Source organism: Haliotis rufescens, unplaced genomic scaffold, assembly GCF_023055435.1.
Source record: "Haliotis rufescens isolate VD_foot unplaced genomic scaffold, xgHalRufe1.0.p SCAF_10, whole genome shotgun sequence".
Classification (NCBI taxonomy): Eukaryota; Metazoa; Mollusca; class Gastropoda; order Lepetellida; family Haliotidae; genus Haliotis; species Haliotis rufescens.
The window spans coordinates 45,828,255-45,848,862 of NW_025963780.1; the positions used below are offsets into that span (position 1 = coordinate 45,828,255).

General features: G+C 47.4%; 1 protein-coding gene across 1 annotated transcript in view; it reads left to right on the forward strand.

Annotated features, from left to right (window-relative positions):
* The window catches only part of LOC124126804 (QRFP-like peptide receptor), a 122,165-nt gene extending 102,513 nt beyond the window's left edge, over window positions 1-19,652 (forward strand). Inside the window, exon 2 of the mRNA XM_046490331.2 lies at window positions 16,251-19,652. Within this exon, the coding sequence (XP_046346287.2) occupies window positions 16,273-17,355 (1,083 nt within the window). The 5' untranslated portion in view covers window positions 16,251-16,272 and the 3' untranslated portion in view covers window positions 17,356-19,652. The remainder of the gene's footprint in view (window positions 1-16,250) is intronic.
* The last annotated feature ends 956 nt before the right edge of the window (window positions 19,653-20,608 follow it).

Sequence of the window (20,608 nt, forward strand, 5' to 3'; positions counted from 1 at the left end):
TAACGTCGCATTGATGTGCATCTCAGTGGTATCACCATGTGGAGTGAGTGAGTAAGTTTGTATAACGTCACATTGATGTGTATCTCAGTTGTATCACCATGTGGAGTGAGTGAGTGAGTTTGTATAACGTCGCATTGATGTGTATCTCAGTTGTATCACCATGTGGAGTGAGTGAGTGAGTTTGTATAACGTCGCATTGATGTGTATCTCAGTTGTATCAACATGTGGAGTGAGTGAGTGAGTTTGTATAACGTCGCATTGATGTGTATCTCAGTTGTATCACAATGTGGAGTGAGTGAGTTTGTATTACGTCGCATTGATGTGTACCTCAGTTGTATCACCATGTGGAGTAAATAATTATAAGTTTGTATAACGTCGCATTGATGTGTATCTCAGTTGTATAACATCGTGGAGTGAGTGAGAGAGTTTGTATAACGTCGCATTGATGTGTATTTCAGTTGTATTATCTTGTGGAGTGAGTGAGTGAGTAAGTTTGTATAACGTCGCATTGATGTGTATCTCAGTTGTATCACCTTGTGGAGTGAGTGAGTGAGTGAGTGAGTGAGTGAGTGAGTGAGTTTGTATAACGTCGCATTGATGTGTATTTCAGTGGTATCACCATGTGGAGTGAGTGAGTAAGTTTGTATAACGTCGCATTGATGTGTATCTCAGTTGTATCACCTTGTGGAGTGAGTGAGTGAGTGAGTGAGTGAGTGAGTGAGTTTGTATTATGTCGCATTGATGTGTATCTCATTTGTATCACCTTGTGGAGTGAGTGAGTGAGTGAGTATAACATAGCTTTGATCTGTATCTCAGTTGTATCACCATGTGGAGTGAGTGAGTGAGTTTGTATAACGTCGCATTGATGTGTATCTCAGTTGTATCAACATGTGGAGTGAGTGAGTAAGTTTGTATAACGTCGCTTTGATGTGTATCTCAGTTGTATCACCATGTGGAGTGAGTGAGTTTGTATAACGTCGCATTGATGTGCATCTCAGTGGTATCACCATGTGGAGTGAGTGAGTAAGTTTGTATAACGTCACATTGATGTGTATCTCAGTTGTATCACCATGTGGAGTGAGTGAGTAAGTTTGTATAACGTCACATTGATGTGTATCTCAGTTGTATCACCATGTGGAGTGAGTGAGTGAGTTTGTATAACGTCGCATTGATGTGTATCTCAGTTGTATCACCTTGTGGAGTGAGTGAGTGAGTGAGTTTGTATAACGTCGCATTGAAGTGTATCTCAGTTGTATCACCTTGTGGAGTGAGTGAGTGAGTTTGTATAACGTCGCATTGATGTGTATCTCAGTTGTATCACCATGTGGAGTGAGTGAGTGAGTTTGTATAACGTCGCATTGATGTGTATCTCAGTTGTATCACCTTGTGGAGTGAGTGAGTTTGTATAACGTCGCATTGATGTGTATCTCAGTTGTATCACCATGTGGAGTGAGTGAGTGAGTTTGTATAACGTCGCATTGATGTGTATCTCAGTTGTATCACCTTGTGGAGTGAGTGAGTGAGTGAGTTTGTATAACGTCGCATTGATCTGTATCTCAGTTGTATCACCATGTGGAGTGAGTGAGTGAGTGAGTTTGTATAACGTCGCATTGATCTGTATCTCAGTTGTATCACCATGTGGAGTGAGTGAGTTTGTATAATGTCGCATTGATGTGTATCTCAGTTGTATCATCTTGTGGAGTGAGTGAGTGAGTTTGTCAGTGAGTCTATGGAAGAGTTGTCAATGTGATAATTCTGTGTATGATTGCGTGATGGACCTGACACCTGAAGCTCAGCTAACACTTTAATGAGATTGAAGCAGTACCCAGCACGAGTGAAATCACGCAACCAAACTATATGACATCAATTGTCAAAACGCTATTCAGCAGTCAATGACGATAACAGTCCCTGAGTAATGGACGGAAGCCGCCATGTTACTAAACACAGGGGAAAACCTGATTGTTTCACCAACTGCCTCGCTCAGGGCAGAGTCGAGCTTTGACGGGCATTACACAACTGAATACCACGGGGCGCCGGATTATAGTATAACAAGAACACGAACTGTCAGACTCGTCAGTGTTGAAAGGTGTGGAAATGAAAGTCAACAAATGATTCAAACGAATGAATGAATAGATGAATGTTACAATACTGTAAGGCCGCAGGTCCATAGTACATTGGATTTATAGTTGGCAATTTACAAAATTTGATTCGTGGCCGTATGGTGAGATAAACACGTGGCCAAATGTGTGTACGACTATTGTGAGCAGCGGACGTCACGGATAAACATATATCTAAGGTACTGTTTACATAAAACTGCCGTCGTCTATATTTACTTCTTTATCAAAAACTAAAATAAAGTATATCATCCCTTTATTGTATTAAAGTTAGATTGTCACAACTTCTCGTCTTTGTGTACATGCCCCAATGTCGCCAACGTTCAATCAATGCTCTATGCGACCTACATCGACACTGTGCTGGGGCCATCTTGTACTGTGTCCAATGTATCTAAACAAGAGACATTCCTGTGTTTATATTAACTTTGGTGAGTTAGTAGTAATGCGCGTGAATGGAGGGGAGAAGACGGATATGCTGTTTGTAAGGGAATCTGTAGAAGAGTGTGTCCAATCGATACCAGTGACGCTTCTGCCTCATTAGGTACACACTGATTAGTCCGCATCTGTGGCCAGATCCACCTCACGCAACAGACAATCCGTGGCCAGATCCACCTCACGCAACAGACAATCCGTGGCCAGATCCACCTCACGCACCAGACACTCCGTGGCCAGATCCACCTCACGCAACAGACAATCCGTGGCCAGATCCACCTCACGCACCAGACACTCCGTGGCCAGATCCACCTCACGCAACAGACAATCCGTGGCCAGATCAACCTCACGCAACAGACTATCCGTGGCCAGATCCACCTCACGCAACAGACAATCCGTGGCCAGATCCACCTCACGCAACAGACAATCCGTGGCCAGACAGACAATCCGTGGCCAGATCAACCTCACGCAACAGACTATCCGTGGCCAGATCAACCTCACGCAACAGACTATCCGTGGCCAGATCCACCTCACGCAACAGACACTCCGTGGCCAGATCCACCTCACGCAACAGACACTCCGCAGTCCGTAGAACCTGTGCTGTACATCACTGCACTCCAAGAACCCGTCTACAAGCAGATGTGCATCTGACCCAGCTGCCTTCGCCTCGTAGACATCCCATAACTCTGATCCATATAACAGAAGTGGGCACCTTTTGATATCTCCTACATAAAGAAGGTTTAAATGGAACAAATCACCGAACGTGTTACATTTTCTAGTCTTTCCTTCTTAACGAAAAGTTCTTAACCTAACCTAACCTAACCTAACCTAACCTAACCTAACCTAACCTAACTTCAAAATTCACACTGAAGTCCAGAAGAAACTCTGGAAAGGCACAAGAGCGTAGCTGCTGAACACGTGACCGCAACCCACGTTATTTAACTTCGCCAGATCGTGCCCGAACGAAGTGCACGTGATGCGTGGCACCGCTATCGTTAACTTACTTACATCAAATCGAGAGTTGTAAATGAATACGTATTACTTACACCATCACTGAAGCATCTGTGATAACCATGTGAATAATTTGAGCTTTACCATACAGACCCAAAATGTTTTATATAGCAGCTTTTACCCTGAATGAACCAATATAAAACATCCCAGATGCATGTTTCGGGCTATCTTGAGACATGCCTGAAGCTGAACCACAGTTGTCCACAAAGATGAAGTTTTATGTTGCCGTAAGGAGATCAACGGTACACTTTCGCTACATCATCATATCAGAGCCTTCCCTAAAACATCTGATGAAACATCTACGCGTTGTAAATCACGACTGAAAATAAACTCCACAGATAAATTGCACCTCACGTGGACTTTTCCCTGACAGATGGAAGGAGGAAGATGACAGACAACATCATTGCATGCAAGGCAGACCTCTCACGTGTGGTTATCATGACGTCATACAGGTGTTTCCTTCCGTTCCAGACCGCCTCCGTGGTCTAGTGGTAGAGCGTCCACCGGGAGGTCCGAGGTTCGATCCCCGGCCGCGTCACACCAAAAGACGGTAAAAGATGGTACTTGTTGTTACCCTGTCTGGCGCTCGGCATTAAGGGGCTAAAACAAGGACGGGTCGGCGCGGAGTCAGTATACTGTGTCTGAGTGGGATATTCATGTTAAACTGCGGCATGGTATCTCAGTGAGCTAGCACTATAAATCGGCATCAGTCCGGACTAGTACAAGCAGCCACACAAACACACACACGTACATGCACGTCGCTATATAAGTGCAATAATCTTGGACGCGACGTTAAACCCCATTTCACCTCCTTCCGTTCCACACCTGATGGGGACCGCCATAATACTGCTTGTAATACAATGAACCGGTGCCGCGACTCTGTTCCCTATTCCCACCTGACGTCCAGCACTTGTGGATAGAACGTCTTCCCCGAGAGTTGAAGGTCAGGGGTTCGAGCCCCGGATTCTACTTGTCTGTTACCCTGTCTGGCGCTCGGTATTAAGGGAGTGAAACTGCTACTATTACTGCTATTACTACATGTACTGCTACTGCTACTACTACTACTACTGCTACAGCTACTGCTACTGGTATATCTACCACTACTGAAGTCATACCACAACCACCGCTGCTACTATCGCTGTCTACCCTCACGCCTCTCCACCGGTATTTCGCCAACCCTTCCTACTCCTACCATCCATTGCCACTACCACTGTCGCCAACCCTTCCTACTCCTACCATCCATTGCCACTACCACTGTCGCCAACCCTTCCTACTCCTACTCCTACCATCTCTTGCCACTACCACTGTCGCCAACCCTTCCTACTCCTACCATCTATTGCCACTACCACTGTCGCTAACCCTTCCTACTCCTACTCCTACCATCTATTGCCACTACCACTGTCGCCAACCCTTCCTACTCCTACAATCTATTGCCACTACCACTGTCGCCAACCCTTCCTACTCCTACCATCCATTGCCACTACCACTGTCGCCAACCCTTCCTACTCCTACCATCCATTGCCACTACCACTGTCGCCAACCCTTCCACTCCTACCATCTATTGCCACTACCACTGTCGCCAACCCTTCCTACTCCTACTCCTACCATCTATTGCCACTACCACTGTCGCCAACCCTTCCTACTCCTACTCCTACCATCTATTGCCACTACCACTGTCGCCAACTCTTTCTACTCCTACCATCTATTGCCACTACCACTGTCGCCAACCCTTCCTACTCCTACCATCCATTGCCACTACCACTGTCGCCAGCCCTTCCTACTCCTACCTTCCATTGCCACTACCACTGTCGCCAACCCTTCCTACTCCTACCTTCCATTGCCACTACCACTGTCGCCAACCCTTCCTACTCCTACCTTCCATTGCTACTACCACTGTCGCTAACCCTTCCTACTCCTACCATCCATTGCCACTACCACTTTCGCCAGCCCTTCCTACTCCTACCATCCATTGCCACTGCCACTGTCGCTAACCCTTCCACTCCTACCATCTATTGCCACTACCACTGTCGCTAACCCTTCCTACTCATACCATCCATTGCCACTACCACTGTCGCTAACCCTTCCACTCCTACCATCCATTGCCACTACCACTGTCGCTAACCCTTCCACTCCTACCATCCATTGCCACTACCACTGTCGCCAACCCTTCCTACTCCTACCATCCATTGCTACTACCACTGTCGCCAACCCTTCCTACTCATACCATCCATTGCCACTACCACTGTCGCCAACCCTTCCTACTCCTACCATCCATTGCCACTACCACTGTCGCCTGCCCTTCCAATCCTACCATCCATTGCCACTACCACTGTCGCCAACCCTTCCTACTCATACCATCCATTGCCACTACCACTGTCGCCAGCCCTTCCTACTCCTACTACCATCCATTGCCACTACCACTGTCGCCTGCCCTTCCAATCCTACCATCCCTTGCCACTACCACTGTCGCCAGCCCTTCCTACTCCTACCGACCATTGCCACTACCACTGTCGCCAGCCCTTCCTACTCCTACCATCTATTGCCACTACCACTGTCGCCAACCCTTCCTACTCCTACCATCCATTGCCACTACCACTGTCGCCAACCCTTCCTACTCCTACCATCTATTGCCACTACCACTGTCGCCAACCCTTCCTACTCCTACCATCCATTCCCACTACCACTGTCGCCAGCCCTTCCTACTCCTACTCCTACCATCCATTGCCACTTCCACTGTCGCCAGCCCTTCCTACTCCTACTCCTACCATCCATTGCCACTACCACTGTCGCCAACCCTTCCTACTCCTACCATCCATTGCCACTACCACTGTCGCCAACCCTTCCTACTCCTACCATCCATTCCCACTTCCACTGTCGCCAACCCTTCCTACTCCTACCATCAATTGCCACTACCACTGTCACCAACCCTTCCTACTCCTACCATCCATTCCCACTTCCACTGTCGCCAGCCCTTCCTACTCCTACCGACCATTGCCACTACCACTGTCGCCAGCCCTTCCTACTCCTACCATCCATGCCACTACCACTGTCGCCAACCCTTCCTACTCCTACCATCCATAGCCACTACCACTGTCACCAACCCTTCCTACTCCTACCATCCATCCCCACTACCACTGTCGCCAGCCCTTCCTACTCCTACTCCTACCATCCATTGCCACTTCCACTGTCGCCAGCCCTTCCTACTCCTACTCCTACCATCCATTGCCACTACCACTGTCGCCAACCCTTCCTACTCCTACTATCCATTGCCACTACCACTCTCGCTAACCCTTCCTACTCCTACCATCAATTCCCACTTCCACTGTCGCCAACGCTTCCTACTCCTACCATCCATTGCCACTACCACTGTCACCAGCTCTTCCACTCCCACCATCCATTGCCACTACCACTGTCGCCAACCCTTCCTACTCCTACTATCCATTGCCACTACCACTGTCGCTAACCCTTCCTACTCCTACCATCAATTCCCACTTCCACTGTCGCCAACGCTTCCTACTCCTACCATCCATTGCCACTACCACTGTCACCAGCTCTTCCACTCCCACCATCCATTGCCACTACCACTGTCGCCAGCCCTTCCTACTCCTACCATCCATTGCCACTACCACTGTCACCAGCTCTTCCACTCCCACCATCCATTGCCACTACCACTGTCGCCAGCCCTTCCTACTCCTACCATCCATTGCCACTACCACTGTCACCAGCTCTTCCACTCCCACCATCCATTGCCACTACCACTGTCACCAGCCCTTCCTACTCCTACCATCCATTCCCACTACCACTGTCGCTAACGCTTCCTACTTCTACCATCCATTGCCACTACCACTGTCGCTAACCCTTCCTACTTCTACCATCCATTGCCACTACCACTGTCGCTAACCCTTCCTACTTCTACTATCCATTGCCACTACCACTGTCGCCAACCCTTCCACTCCTACCATCCATTGCTAATACCACTGTCGCCAGCCCTTCCTACTCCTACTCCTACCATCCATTGCCACTTCCACTGTCGCCAGCCCTTCCTACTCCTACTCCTACCATCCATTGCCACTACCACTGTCGCCAACCCTTCCTACTCCTACCATCCATTGCCACTACCACTGTCACCAGCCCTTCCTACTCCTACCATCCATTCCCACTTCCACTGTCGCCAGCCCTTCCTACTCCTACCGACCATTGCCACTACCACTGTCGCCAGCCCTTCCTACTCCTACCATCTATCGCCACTACCACTGTCGCCAACCCTTCCTACTCCTACCATCCATTGCCACAACCACTGTCGCCAACCCTTCCTACTCCTACCATCCATTGCCACTACCACTGTCGCCAGCCCTTCCTACTCCTACTCCTACCATCCATTGCCACTTCCACTGTCGCCAGCCCTTCCTACTCCTACTCCTACCATCCATTGCCACTACCATTGTCGCCAACCCTTCCTACTCCTACTATCCATTGCCACTACCACTGTCGCCAACCCTTCCTACTCCTACCATCCATTCCCACTTCCACTGTCGCCAACCCTTCCTACTCCTACCATCCATTGCCACTACCACTGTCACCAGCTCTTCCACTCCCACCATCCATTGCCACTACCACTGTCGCCAGCCCTACCTACTCCTACCATCCATTGCCACTACCACTGTCGCCAGCCCTTCCTACTCCTACCATCCATTGCCACTACCACTGTCACCAACCCTTCCTACTCCTACCATCCATTGCCACTACCACTGTCGCTAACCCTTCCTACTTCTACTATCCATTGCCACTACCACTGTCGCCAACCCTTCCTACTCCTACCATCCATTGCCACTACCACTGTCGCTAACCCTTCCTACTTCTACCATCCATTGCCACTACCACTGTCACCAACCCTTCCTACTCCTACCATCCATTGCCACTACCACTGTCACCAACCCTTCCTACTTCTACCATCCATTGCCACTACCACTGTCACCAACCCTTCCTACTCCTACCATCCATTGCCACTACCACTGTCGCTAACCCTTCCTACTTCTACTATCCATTGCCACTACCACTGTCACCAACCCTTCCTACTCCTACCATCCATTGCCACTACCACTGTCGCTAACCCTTCCTACTCCTACCATCCATTGCCACTACCACTGTCACCAGCTCTTCCACTCCCACCATCCATTGCCACTACCACTGTCGCCAGCCCTACCTACTCCTACCATCCATTGCCACTACCACTGTCGCCAGCCCTTCCTACTCCTACCATCCATTGCCACTACCACTGTCACCAACCCTTCCTACTCCTACCATCCATTGCCACTACCACTGTCGCTAACGCTTCCTACTTCTACCATCCATTGCCACTACCACTGTCGCTAACCCTTCCTACTTCTACCATCCATTGCCACTACCACTGTCGCCAACCCTTCCTACTTCTACTATCCATTGCCACTACCACTGTCGCCAACCCTTCCACTCCTACCATCCATTGCTACTACCACTGTCGCCAGCCCTACCTACTCCTACCATCCATTGCCACTACCACTGTCGCCAGCCCTTCCTACTCCTACCTTCCATTGCCACTAACACTGTCGCCAACCCTTCCACTCCTACCATCCATTGCCACTACCACTGTCGCCAGCCCTTCCTACTCCTACCTTCCATTGCCACTACCACTGTCGCCAACCCTTCCTACTCCTACCTTCCATTGCCACTACCACTGTCGCCAACCCTTCCTACTCCTACCTTCCATTGCCACTACCACTGTCGCCAGCCCTTCCACTCCTACCATCTATTGCCACTACCACTGTCGCCAACCCTTCCTACTCCTACCTTCCATTGCCACTACCACTGTCGCCAACCCTTCCTACTCCTACCATCCATTGTCACTACCACTGTCGCCAACCCTTCCACTCCTACCATCCATTGCCACTACCACTGTCGCCAGCCCTTCCTACTCCTACCATCCATTGCCACTACCACTGTCGCCAGCCCTTCATACTCCTACTCCTACCATCTATTGCCACTACCACTTTCGCCAGCCCTTCCTACTCCTACTCCTACCATCTATTGCCACTACCACTGTCGCCAACCCTTCCTACTCCTACCATCCATTGTCACTACCACTGTCGCCAACCCTTCCACTCCTACCATCCATTGCCACTACCACTGTCGCCAGCCCTTCCTACTCCTACCATCCATTGCCACTACCACTGTCGCCAGCCCTTCTTACTCCTACTCCTACCATCTATTGCCACTACCACTGTCGCCAGCCCTTCCTACTCCTACCATCTATTGCCACTACCACTGTCGCCAGCCCTTCCTACTCCTACTCCTACCATCTATTGCCACTACCACTGTCGCCAACCCTTCCTACTCCTACCATCCATTGCCACTACCACTGTCGCCAGCCCTTCCTACTCCTACCATCCATTGCCACTACCACTGTCGCCAGCCCTTCCTTCTCCTACTACCATCCATTGCCACTACCACTGTCGCCTGCCCTTCCAATCCTACCATCCATTGCCACTACCACTGTCGCCAGCCCTTCCTACTCCTACCGACCATTACCACTACCACTGTCGCCAGCCCTTCCTACTCCTACCATCTATTGCCACTACCACTGTCGCCAACCTTTCCTACTCCTACCATCCATTGCCACTACCACTGTCGCCAACCCTTCCTACTCCTACCATCCATTCCCACTACCACTGTCGCCAGCCCTTCCTACTCCTACTCCTACCATCCATTGCCACTTCCACTGTCGCCAGCCCTTCCTACTCCTACTCCTACCATCCATTGCCACTGCCACTGTCGCCAACCCTTTCTACTCCTACCATCCATTGCCACTACCACTGTCGCCAACCCTTCCTACTCCTACCATCCATTCCCACTTCCACTGTCACCAACCCTTCCACTCCTACCATCTATTGCCACTACCACTGTCACCAGCTCTTCCACTCCCACCATCCATTGCCACTACCACTGTCGCCAGCCCTACCTACTCCTACCATCCATTGCCACTACCTCTGTCGCCAGCCCTTCCTATTCCTACCATCCATTCCCACTACCACTGTCGCTAACGCTTCCTACTTCTACCATCCATTGCCACTACCACTGTCGCTAACCCTTCCTACTTCTACCATCCATTGCCACTACCACTGTCGCTAACCCTTCCTACTTCTACTATCAATTGCCACTACCACTGTCGCCAACCCTTCCACTCCTACCATCCATTGCTACTACCACTGTCGCCAGCCCTTCCTACTCCTACCATCCATTGCCACTACCACTGTCGCCAGCCCTTCCTTCTCCTACCATCCATTGCTACTACCACTGTCGCCAGCCCTTCCTACTCCTACCATCCATTGCCACTACCACTGTCGCCAGCCCTTCCTTCTCCTACCATCCATTGCTACTACCACTGTCGCCAGCCCTTCCTACTCCTACCATCCATTGCCACTACCACTGTCGCCAACCCTTCCTACTTCTACTATCCATTGCCACTACCACTGTCGCCAGCCCTTCCTTCTCCTACCATCCATTGCTACTACCACTGTCGCCAACCCTTCCTACTCCTACCATCCATTGCCACTACCACTGTCGCCAACCCTTCCTACTTCTACTATCCATTGCCACTACCACTGTCGCCAACCCTTCCACTCCTACCATCTATTGCCACTACCACTGTCGCCAACCCTTCCTACTCATACCATCCATTGTCACTACCACTGTCGCCAGCCCTTCCTACTCCTACCATCCATTGCCACTACCACTGTCGCCAGCCCTTCCACTCCTACCATCCATTGCCACTACCACTGTCGCCAGCCCTTCCTACTCCTACCATCTATTGCTACTACCACTGTCGCCAGCCCTTCCTACTCCTACCATCCATTGTCACTACCACTGTCGCCAACCCTTCCACTCCTACCATCAATTGCCACTACCACTGTCGCCAGCCCTTCCTACTCCTACCATCCATTGCCACTACCACTGTCGCCAGCCCTTCCACTCCTACCATCCATTGCCACTACCACTGTCGCCAGCCCTTCCTACTCCTACCATCCATTGTCACTACCACTGTCGCCAACCCTTCCACTCCTACCATCCATTGCCACTACCACTGTCGCCAGCCCTTCCTACTCCTACTCCTACCATCTATTGCCATTACCACTGTCGCCAACCCTTCCTACTCCTACCATCCATTGCCACTACCACTGTCGCCAGCCCTTCCTACTCCTACCATCCATTGCCACTACCACTGTCGCCAGCCCTTCCTACTCCTACTCCTACCATCCATTGCCACTACCACTGTCGCCAGCCCTTCCTACTCCTACCATCCATTGCCACTACCACTGTCGCCAGCCCTTCCTACTCCTACCATCCATTGCCACTACCACCATCTCATCTCGTTATGCGCGGCGAGGGAGAGTGTACTGCACTGATAACACGGTCTATAGACAGCTCCGCCCAGAGCGGGGTACCTCATCATAACATCATAAACATATTTGGTCGGAGATAAGATGTTTGAGCTCGCATCACTGTTTCTTCAGAGGAGCAAGTCATATTAATCTGGTTCAAACACGAGAAAGAAACATGCAAACTGTTTAGATAAAACAAAAACAGCAAATGGGGCATTTCTGCTGCAGCAACTCTTCCGATTATCACAACAAATACTAGTGTTATTCTGTCTGGTACATCTCAACTGCCATCATTTATAGAACCGGCGCACCTGAGATGAAGCAACAGTTTGTCATGCAGTAAATATACTTGTGTTACTGGGGCCAGTGATCACCGCGCTGTGCATCGCATTTTTCCACATGTGGCCGCGATTTGCCTCCAGATTACACTAGGTGTTATTTCACCTTCATACGAGGGGTGTTCATTAAAGATTTCCCCTAAACCACTTAGGGTTATCATATTTGGTTGAAATTTCACATGTGTAATGATACATGTATCTATGGGTTATATCTGAATTTGCAGCACCGAACTTATTAATCTTACCACTTTTACAGGTGTTATGATCGAGTAGTGTGTGACAATGGAGCCAGTAGAATACCGAGCAGGGATTAGGTTTTTATATTTGAAAGGTGGCACACCAAAAGCAACTTTCGATGAAATGAAAGCAACTTATGAGGAAGATGTCCCATCATTTGACGTTGTTAAACACTGGCATCGCCAGTTCAAGTGTGGTCGGACATCTGTGGAAACAGCTGCCATTCCTGGTCGCCCCCATTCAGCCATTGATGAGGACACTATCCATCAAGTGGAGACCGCCATTTTGGCAGACCGACGTATAACTGTTCGCCAGTTAGCACAAGATGTCAAGATCAGTGTAGGGTCTGTGGAAAAATCATCCATGACAATTTGAACATGCATAAGGTGTCTGCACAATGGATTCCCAGGTTGCTCACACCTTTCCAAAAGCAGGAACGAGTCAATTGCTCAAATGATCTTTTGGACATGTGCCAAAAAAAAAACAGGCAAACATTTTTGACAGACTTATTAAACAGGAAGAAACATGGGTCCATCACTATGATCCTGACACTAAAGTTCAGTTGATGCAATGGAAGCATGTGGAGTCACCACCCCCAAAGAAGGCACGTGTCCAACCCTCTGCAGGCAAGGTCATGCTCACGGTGTTTTGGGACCAGCAAGGAGTAGTGATGATGGATTTCTTGGCAGGGTACCACAATTACAGGAGCTTATTATGCTTCACTGCTGCGGAAATGGCGGGACGCTATCAAGGTTAAGAGGCGTGGCATGCTGACCAAGGGTGTCCGTCTCCTGCAAGACATTGCTCCAGTACACAACTATCTCATGTTGCCCAGACAGAAGCGCGGTCCTGTGGCTATGAAATCCTTCCACATCCTCCTTACTCCCCTGACCTTGCACTATCTGACTTCCACCTCTTTCCAACCATGAAGTCATTTTTGAAGGGAAAACGTTTCACAGATGATGAAACACTGATTTCTGAAGTCAAGTCCTGGTTTGAGACGCAAAATGAGGGCTTTTACAAGCGAGGTCTCCATAGTTGCATAAAACGATGGGAGAATGTGTAACTCTTGGTGGTTCCTATGTGGAGAAAGACTAATACCTATGCCAAGTTTCATTCCACTAGGTCCATCGGAATTGGGTCAGGGGAAATATTCAATGAACACCCCTCGTAAATATAGTGACGGAACAGGGAGCCAATTATTTACTCCTACACGCTGTGTAGCCACTATTCTGCTGTATATAAACGAATATGTCTATATTGTACATCTACATCGATTAATATTGAGTAAAAATGTCGTGCATGATATAGTTTGTGTCTGTTTCCTGTGTAGATTTGTTTGTCAGGTACATGGACAATTAATTATATTATTTCCAGTCCTTGTCTCTGTCTCTGTCTCTGTCTCAATCTTGTGTAATTTCGGCGGCTTTTGCAGTCACGCATACACTATTCCCGGTACTGCAACGCTTACAATAGACGTCGTAGGTGCGACACAGAAAGTAACTACATCCATGGAATAAACATGTTACATATATATATATTCAATCAGGGATCTAACTCACGTTTCACGACAACCTAAGTGGCCTGAGAAACAACAACAGTGAAGTTAATTCGAATTGTGTACACTTTTTACCTAAGATCAAAAGCAAAACAATATTTCCTTAGATATATTTCTATTTCTAAACAACACAGCAAACGCAGTTAATCTGACCCGGAATAAACACCGATGTTGCGTGGTTCTCATCCTGACGTCACTGTTTGGAATGTTCGAATTTATGCAGTGCGCGGTTTATGATATCCTTGCTATGAGACTGACCTTTGGCTCCAGATGAACGCACACTGCGTAACTACTGCTGCACACGCTGGAGAAAACTCACCTGAACCCAGTAGATGTGCATAATCTGTTAACATCACTGCCAAATACCTGTAGAGCTGTCCCCCTTTTTAATAGAAATAGATTCGTCCGTTGACACACGTGATGTATTTGTATTATTTATCTGTTCAGTCGTTAACATCATTGACAAATACCTGTAGAGCTGTCCCCCTCATTAATAGAAATGGATTCGTCCGTTGACACACATGACGACCGCTATCCCCCTGTGATCACAGATTATCTGACATTATGTTTTGCAGTAAGAAAGAACTGACCCGTATGGTTTTTTTAACCGTTTCGTTCTCCATGTGATGTTTTACTCAAAGGTCACATTGGGACATGGCTGTGCCTGAAACATCACCTCACTCACACACTTATTAACAGAGCCATTAAGTGGTATAGATATGCATTTGTCAGCACCCTCACGTGTGTGGGCTGCGTGGACGTGTGTTACATCAACCTGTGCAGTGTTTACCGATTTCACGGGGACCGCCTCCGTGGTCTAGTGGTAGAGCGTCTGCCCGGAGAGCCGAAAGTCGGTGTTCGATTCCCGGCCGCGTCAAACATAAGTTATACTGGCACTTGTTTTTACCCGGCACTTGGCATTAATGGGCTAAATCAAGAACTGGTCGGCTCGGAGTCAGTATACTGTGTCTGAGTGGTTTTTTTATGTGAAACTCGTCTCTATATAAAGGTGCAGTTATCTTGAACGTGCGATTAAGCCACATTTCACCTCACTGATTTCATGTCTTATCACTGTGAAACAGTTTATTCTGTTATTCTAGACTTTCTGACAGAAGTGCGAAGCTGATATGTATTAGAACCATCTGTAGATAGCGCACGTGTCATGTTTATCTCCACGTAAGTGAGAGCGCACCTGCCATGTTTATCTCCACGTAAGTGAGAGTTGTACCGAGTAACGCTGGTGTAACGCCAGTAACGTCTCGTTGGGTCGGTTTTAAAACAACTTATTTATACCCTATTATAGTAAGTTGGGGCAGAGACCATATAATAGATATGGTCTCTGGTTGGGGATAAGACTGTCCAGCAGGACGTAAGTCTCCCAGTGGGCACCAAATATGTTTCCTTCTTGTTGATCTGTTTTCTACGCATATCAATCGGGATTACTGCTTGGATTTGCAAAATCAAAAAAAGGGGCTTCGTGCTGTCAATGATCTCTCATGTTCAATCCGGTCAAAAAGCCAATTCCTACCTGAGCTAAAATAACTCACTGTGTGAATGTCAAACTGACCTGGTCTCATTGTATGAATGTCACACTGACCTGGTCTCACGGTTGCTGGATGTAACACCGAGGAGGCACTGTGTCTTGCGTTGTTTGACTTAATGGTTTTGTCTTCAGCAAGTAGAATGTCAGGACACTGCCCCCTGTGTCCTGTACGTTCCAAGGTGTTTAAAGAACATTGAGTGTGTATAACCACACCGAGCCAACAATACTTTTCTGAGGACGCTTGAAAACCAAACACAACATCTGAAGTTGACGAGGAGACTCACTACGAGCCTATTCGTTGTGTGTGTGTGTTTGTGTGTGTGTGTGTGGGGGGGGGGGGGGGGGGGGGGGGGGGGGGGGGGGGGGGGCGTAGAATAAATCAGTAAATGATACAAGTCTTCATCTGGAAGGTTTGTCATCTTCATCTTACGTGCCGTTGAGCGCGAAGCGAATTGACAAGAGAGTTCAGATTGACAAAGGGAAAGCTACACTTAAATTCTTCATAACCAAATCTGCCCCATGTTCTATTTTCAACCTATGTCATCACGTCCAGATTATGCTGGTATATAACGACAGCTTAAAGTGTCTGATTTTTTATTTCAGAGGCAGCAGCCTACAGGTCGATATGGCGAACACCACACTGCAGACCCTGGTGAAAGAAATGTACGGAAACACAACACTGCCTCCCGCTGTGACAACCCCATTCTACCCTCCTGAATTCCACAGGCTGAATGCTGTAAGCACCTTTCTTAACGTCTTCTACATCTGGGTCATTTTTGTCATCGGATGTCCTGGGAATGTGGTCTGCGTGGTCGTGATCATCAACATGTCCAAGCAGAGGCTGACCACGTCTTTCTTCTACGTCGCTGTGTTGTCCATAGTGGACAATTTGACCATCATTTTGAAGATTATTGAAAATCAATCTCGACAAATGAGGTTCTCAATCGACGAAACAGGATGTCAGTTTCTGTTTTTCTTCGGTTTAACATTTGCAGCATTTGCAAACTGGATTCTGATAATACTATCCGCGGAAAGGTTCACGGCGGTGGCGTTCCCCATGAGGGTGGGGCTGATCTGGTCGCTGAAGAAGGCGGTGGGGATCCTAGTGGGCGTGTTCCTGTTTCTCGGCCTCATCCACAGCCACATCTTCGCCACAGTCACCCATTATGAAAGTTATACCTGTACGGTGAAGGAGACGTTTCACCAGCACATATTCCCATTCTGGTTCTTCACAAGCGCTACCATATATGCCTTCCTTCCTGCTACCTGTCTGATTATCTTTAACATCCTCATCATTTTGTCATTAAGGAGGTATTCCGAGCAGCGACAGCACATGCTGTCGCAGTGTGACCCCGCCCAAATGGAGGCACGACGGCAGGAACGACAAGTCACCATCATGCTCGTCACCCTCTCTGTTGTATTCCTCATTCTCACCATCCCACGTTGTGTGTGCGTCATCCTTTACAACCAGCTATGTTCTGATGACAAAGACTTTATGTGTAACGCAAGGAGGGGATTATTTAACGCTATCACAACCCAGATCGCAGACACCAACCATGCCATAAATTTCTACCTCTACTTCTTGTCCGGGAGAAGGTTTCGGAAACAGTTCCTGAAGCTGTTTAGGTGTGGCCGAGTCACGTACACGGAGGTGTCTAATGAAACCACGCACGTGTTCGAAATTCCTATCGCTGAATCAGGAATATGATGGGGGCACCTTGGTGCACTCAGGTGTATTCCAGGGCCCACTTGCACAAAGCTATCTTAGCGCTAAGATGATGCTAATTCCCATACTTTAACATAGACTTACGATAGTCTTAGCGCTAAGATCGCTTTGTGCTAGTGTGCCCAGGTCAGGAAAAGCATATTATGTTGTCTTTCTCACATGTCATCTTCCGAACATACATACAGTACAAGCAGCAAGGCCGAACTCCATCTTTAAGGGCGCGTACTGTGCAGAACATCTTAAACAAAAACTCGTTTGTTCGAGCCCCGTTGATCCAGACACCTAACCTTCAAGGTGGTTACCGCTCGGAATCCTTACATGTATACAAGGAGTCATTACCCATCCCCTCGTTTATCCGGATACAAGGAGACATTGGTTACAATTACCCAGGAATCACTATCCGGTTTAACGGTATTCCACTGTATATACTAAGGACTTTATTCTGTACCCGTTTATCCAGATATGAACCAATCATGACGTCTGGATTAACAGGGGTCTAAAATTATATACACATGTAATCAATTTAATTCGCTGATTTTTTATGGTTGGAGGAAATCTATACGCATATATCCCTCTAAATAACTAACACAAGTCACTAGCTATCTCAGAGCACAGGCAATTGCTCGAGTTCCACTAACTATACACTACAGATCTCACAAGCTCCACCACGGACGTTCGAGGCAGATTGCCGGATTTCTTATCAACTGCACAGTTTGTGCAGTCACGTGTTTGTTGTTAAAGTCATGCCATGCTGAAATGTACAAGTTTCACAAAATTCGAGAGTTTCACGCCTCTATCAGCTGTATGCTCTACAGTACTTTATCAGCGTATTAATGTACTCCACCGAACATCTATCAGCTGTATGCTCTACAGTACTTTATCAGCGTATAAATGTACTCCATCGAACCTCTATCAGCTGTATACTCTACTTTATCAGCGTATAAATGTACTCCACCGAACCTCTATCAGCTGTATACTCTACTTTATCAGCGTATAAATGTACTCCACCGAACCTCTATCAGTTGTATACTCTACTTTATCAGCGTATAAATCTGGGCTCTTATCAACAAATACTGGACTGCCACATCATTTGGTGGAAACTCGGCCCCTTTTCGAACTAAATGTTTACCATACTACCACGAGAAAACACACGACTTCGCCAGACCTTCGTCTTGAGCCCGGAAAAATCCGAAGGATGCTAAAAATATCAAGTCATTCTCATGAGCGAGTTGAATTATCTGCTTGCTCAGAAATTGGGGTTGTTACGTCACTTCCGGAACGACAATATGGGGCGAGTGTGTACAGGGTATCAGCAAAGAATGAAGATGTAATACCCTGTATGACGTCATCATTGTCGGTGAGATCCCCTCTTCAACCTCATGGACATCTGCGATTGTCAGGACCTGTGGTTCCAGACACACTGTAGGAGCGTCTTATTGAAGTGATATCTGACAATGTTTGTCAGCACAGCCATTGATTCTGAACGTCGGAGGTCAAAGGTCAATTAACTCGTAGGTCAAAGGTTATGTCTGGTGCGCCACTATTCCCTGCAGGTTCCCGTCGGTGAGAATCTCGGTTCGCCCTGATCATGTTTCAAGGTTTTGGAAGCACTGGTGCATTGTGGGACTCGAGTGTGATAACAAAGGGCTGACTTGTGTAACAACAAAACAATGACACTGTCAACCAGCCCTGAATCATCGCCACACACAAGGAAGAAGCTTGTCCTGCACCATGAGAGTGGAATATATATATTTTATGAAAAATAATTAAATCTAGAAACGCATTCAAAAGCAAGTCTAGCCACCTCAAGTTAGCTCTATTCCACAATCAGAATAGGGATTTTTTTTATTTTTAGAGTCCAGAAGGATATTGTGTGATATAATATTTCAGAGACGAAATGTTGGTCAAGGAAGAAGGTTACAGCCAATGCTATCCTGTTACATCATATACTCCCTGCGTGACAGACCTTGAGCTTGACCTTTAGTTAGCTGTGCAAGCGTGTTCATTTGGAATATAACTGTCCAATTTCGGAACAGGATAAAGCTTACACTATTTTCTTTTTATTGAATGTCGTGTTTCTATCTGTTGCATTACCATAACTGATCACTCTGAAGCATATTGAATATTTCGTAACTTTCAAGAGGAATCTTATTGTAGTTTTGTGAAGGGAGGCACTTGGTAGACCTTATATGTTTGCCTTGTTACCAGCCTGTCTGAATGTCAGTGATATCAATGTTGTGGCGCTGTGACTTGCCATTAAACTGCCCTGTCATCACGAACAGTATTGTGTCATTTACCAAACAACGAGACGTGTATAAATTCGATACACAATGTTAATGAACCGCGGCTCCTTTACATGGCAATCTCAGTAAAATCAGAGTTCAATGTTTGAAATTACTAAATGGTTACAACATGTCTTATAACAATAAGCATAAATTCGAAGGCTACAGTGAAGGTCACGCGTAACTAGTCACGTGACTTCCAGACTCCTTTCTACATATTTATGCTATACACCGTACGAAACCCATGCTTGCCGTAAAATGGGACTATGCTTGTCGTACGAGGTGACAAGCGGGATCGGGTGGTCATTCTCGCTGACTTGGTCATAGCATCCCAATTCCGAAGGTCGATGCTCATGATATCAATCACTTGGTTGAATGGTCAAGGCACGATAATTCCCAGACCCCTATCATAGAGCTGGAATATTGCTTGGTGCGGTGTTAAACTACAAACAAACACACAAACAAACTATATCGTACGACATGAAGACATCACATGTTCCCACGGTTGCCACTGCGACATGTACACAAGACTGACATGTACAATACCCCCACGGTAATAATGTCAAGAATGATTAACCCTTGTAAGGAGAAGAATATTATGCAGTAAGTAGCCACTGATAGTTCTAATTGGGTCATTATATCACGACTATTGACGATCAACTATCTTACAGAACAAACATGGTATATTAAACAACTGTAGTTGCATATAATCGTGTCGTCTGACATTCCGTCTCAACTGCGGTTAACGCCCCGTATATTACATGTGCAAGTGTGTCTGGAGCTAGTCATCGTGTACATCAGAGTCATTATAAGTAATTATAGGTTGCCGTGAGAAATACACGTTGGTCATACGATATGCTATATGCATGTCTCCACGGAACATACCATATCATTTACGTAAACTCCGATCTCCGATAGAATAGAATAGAATAGAATAGAATTTTATTGTACTG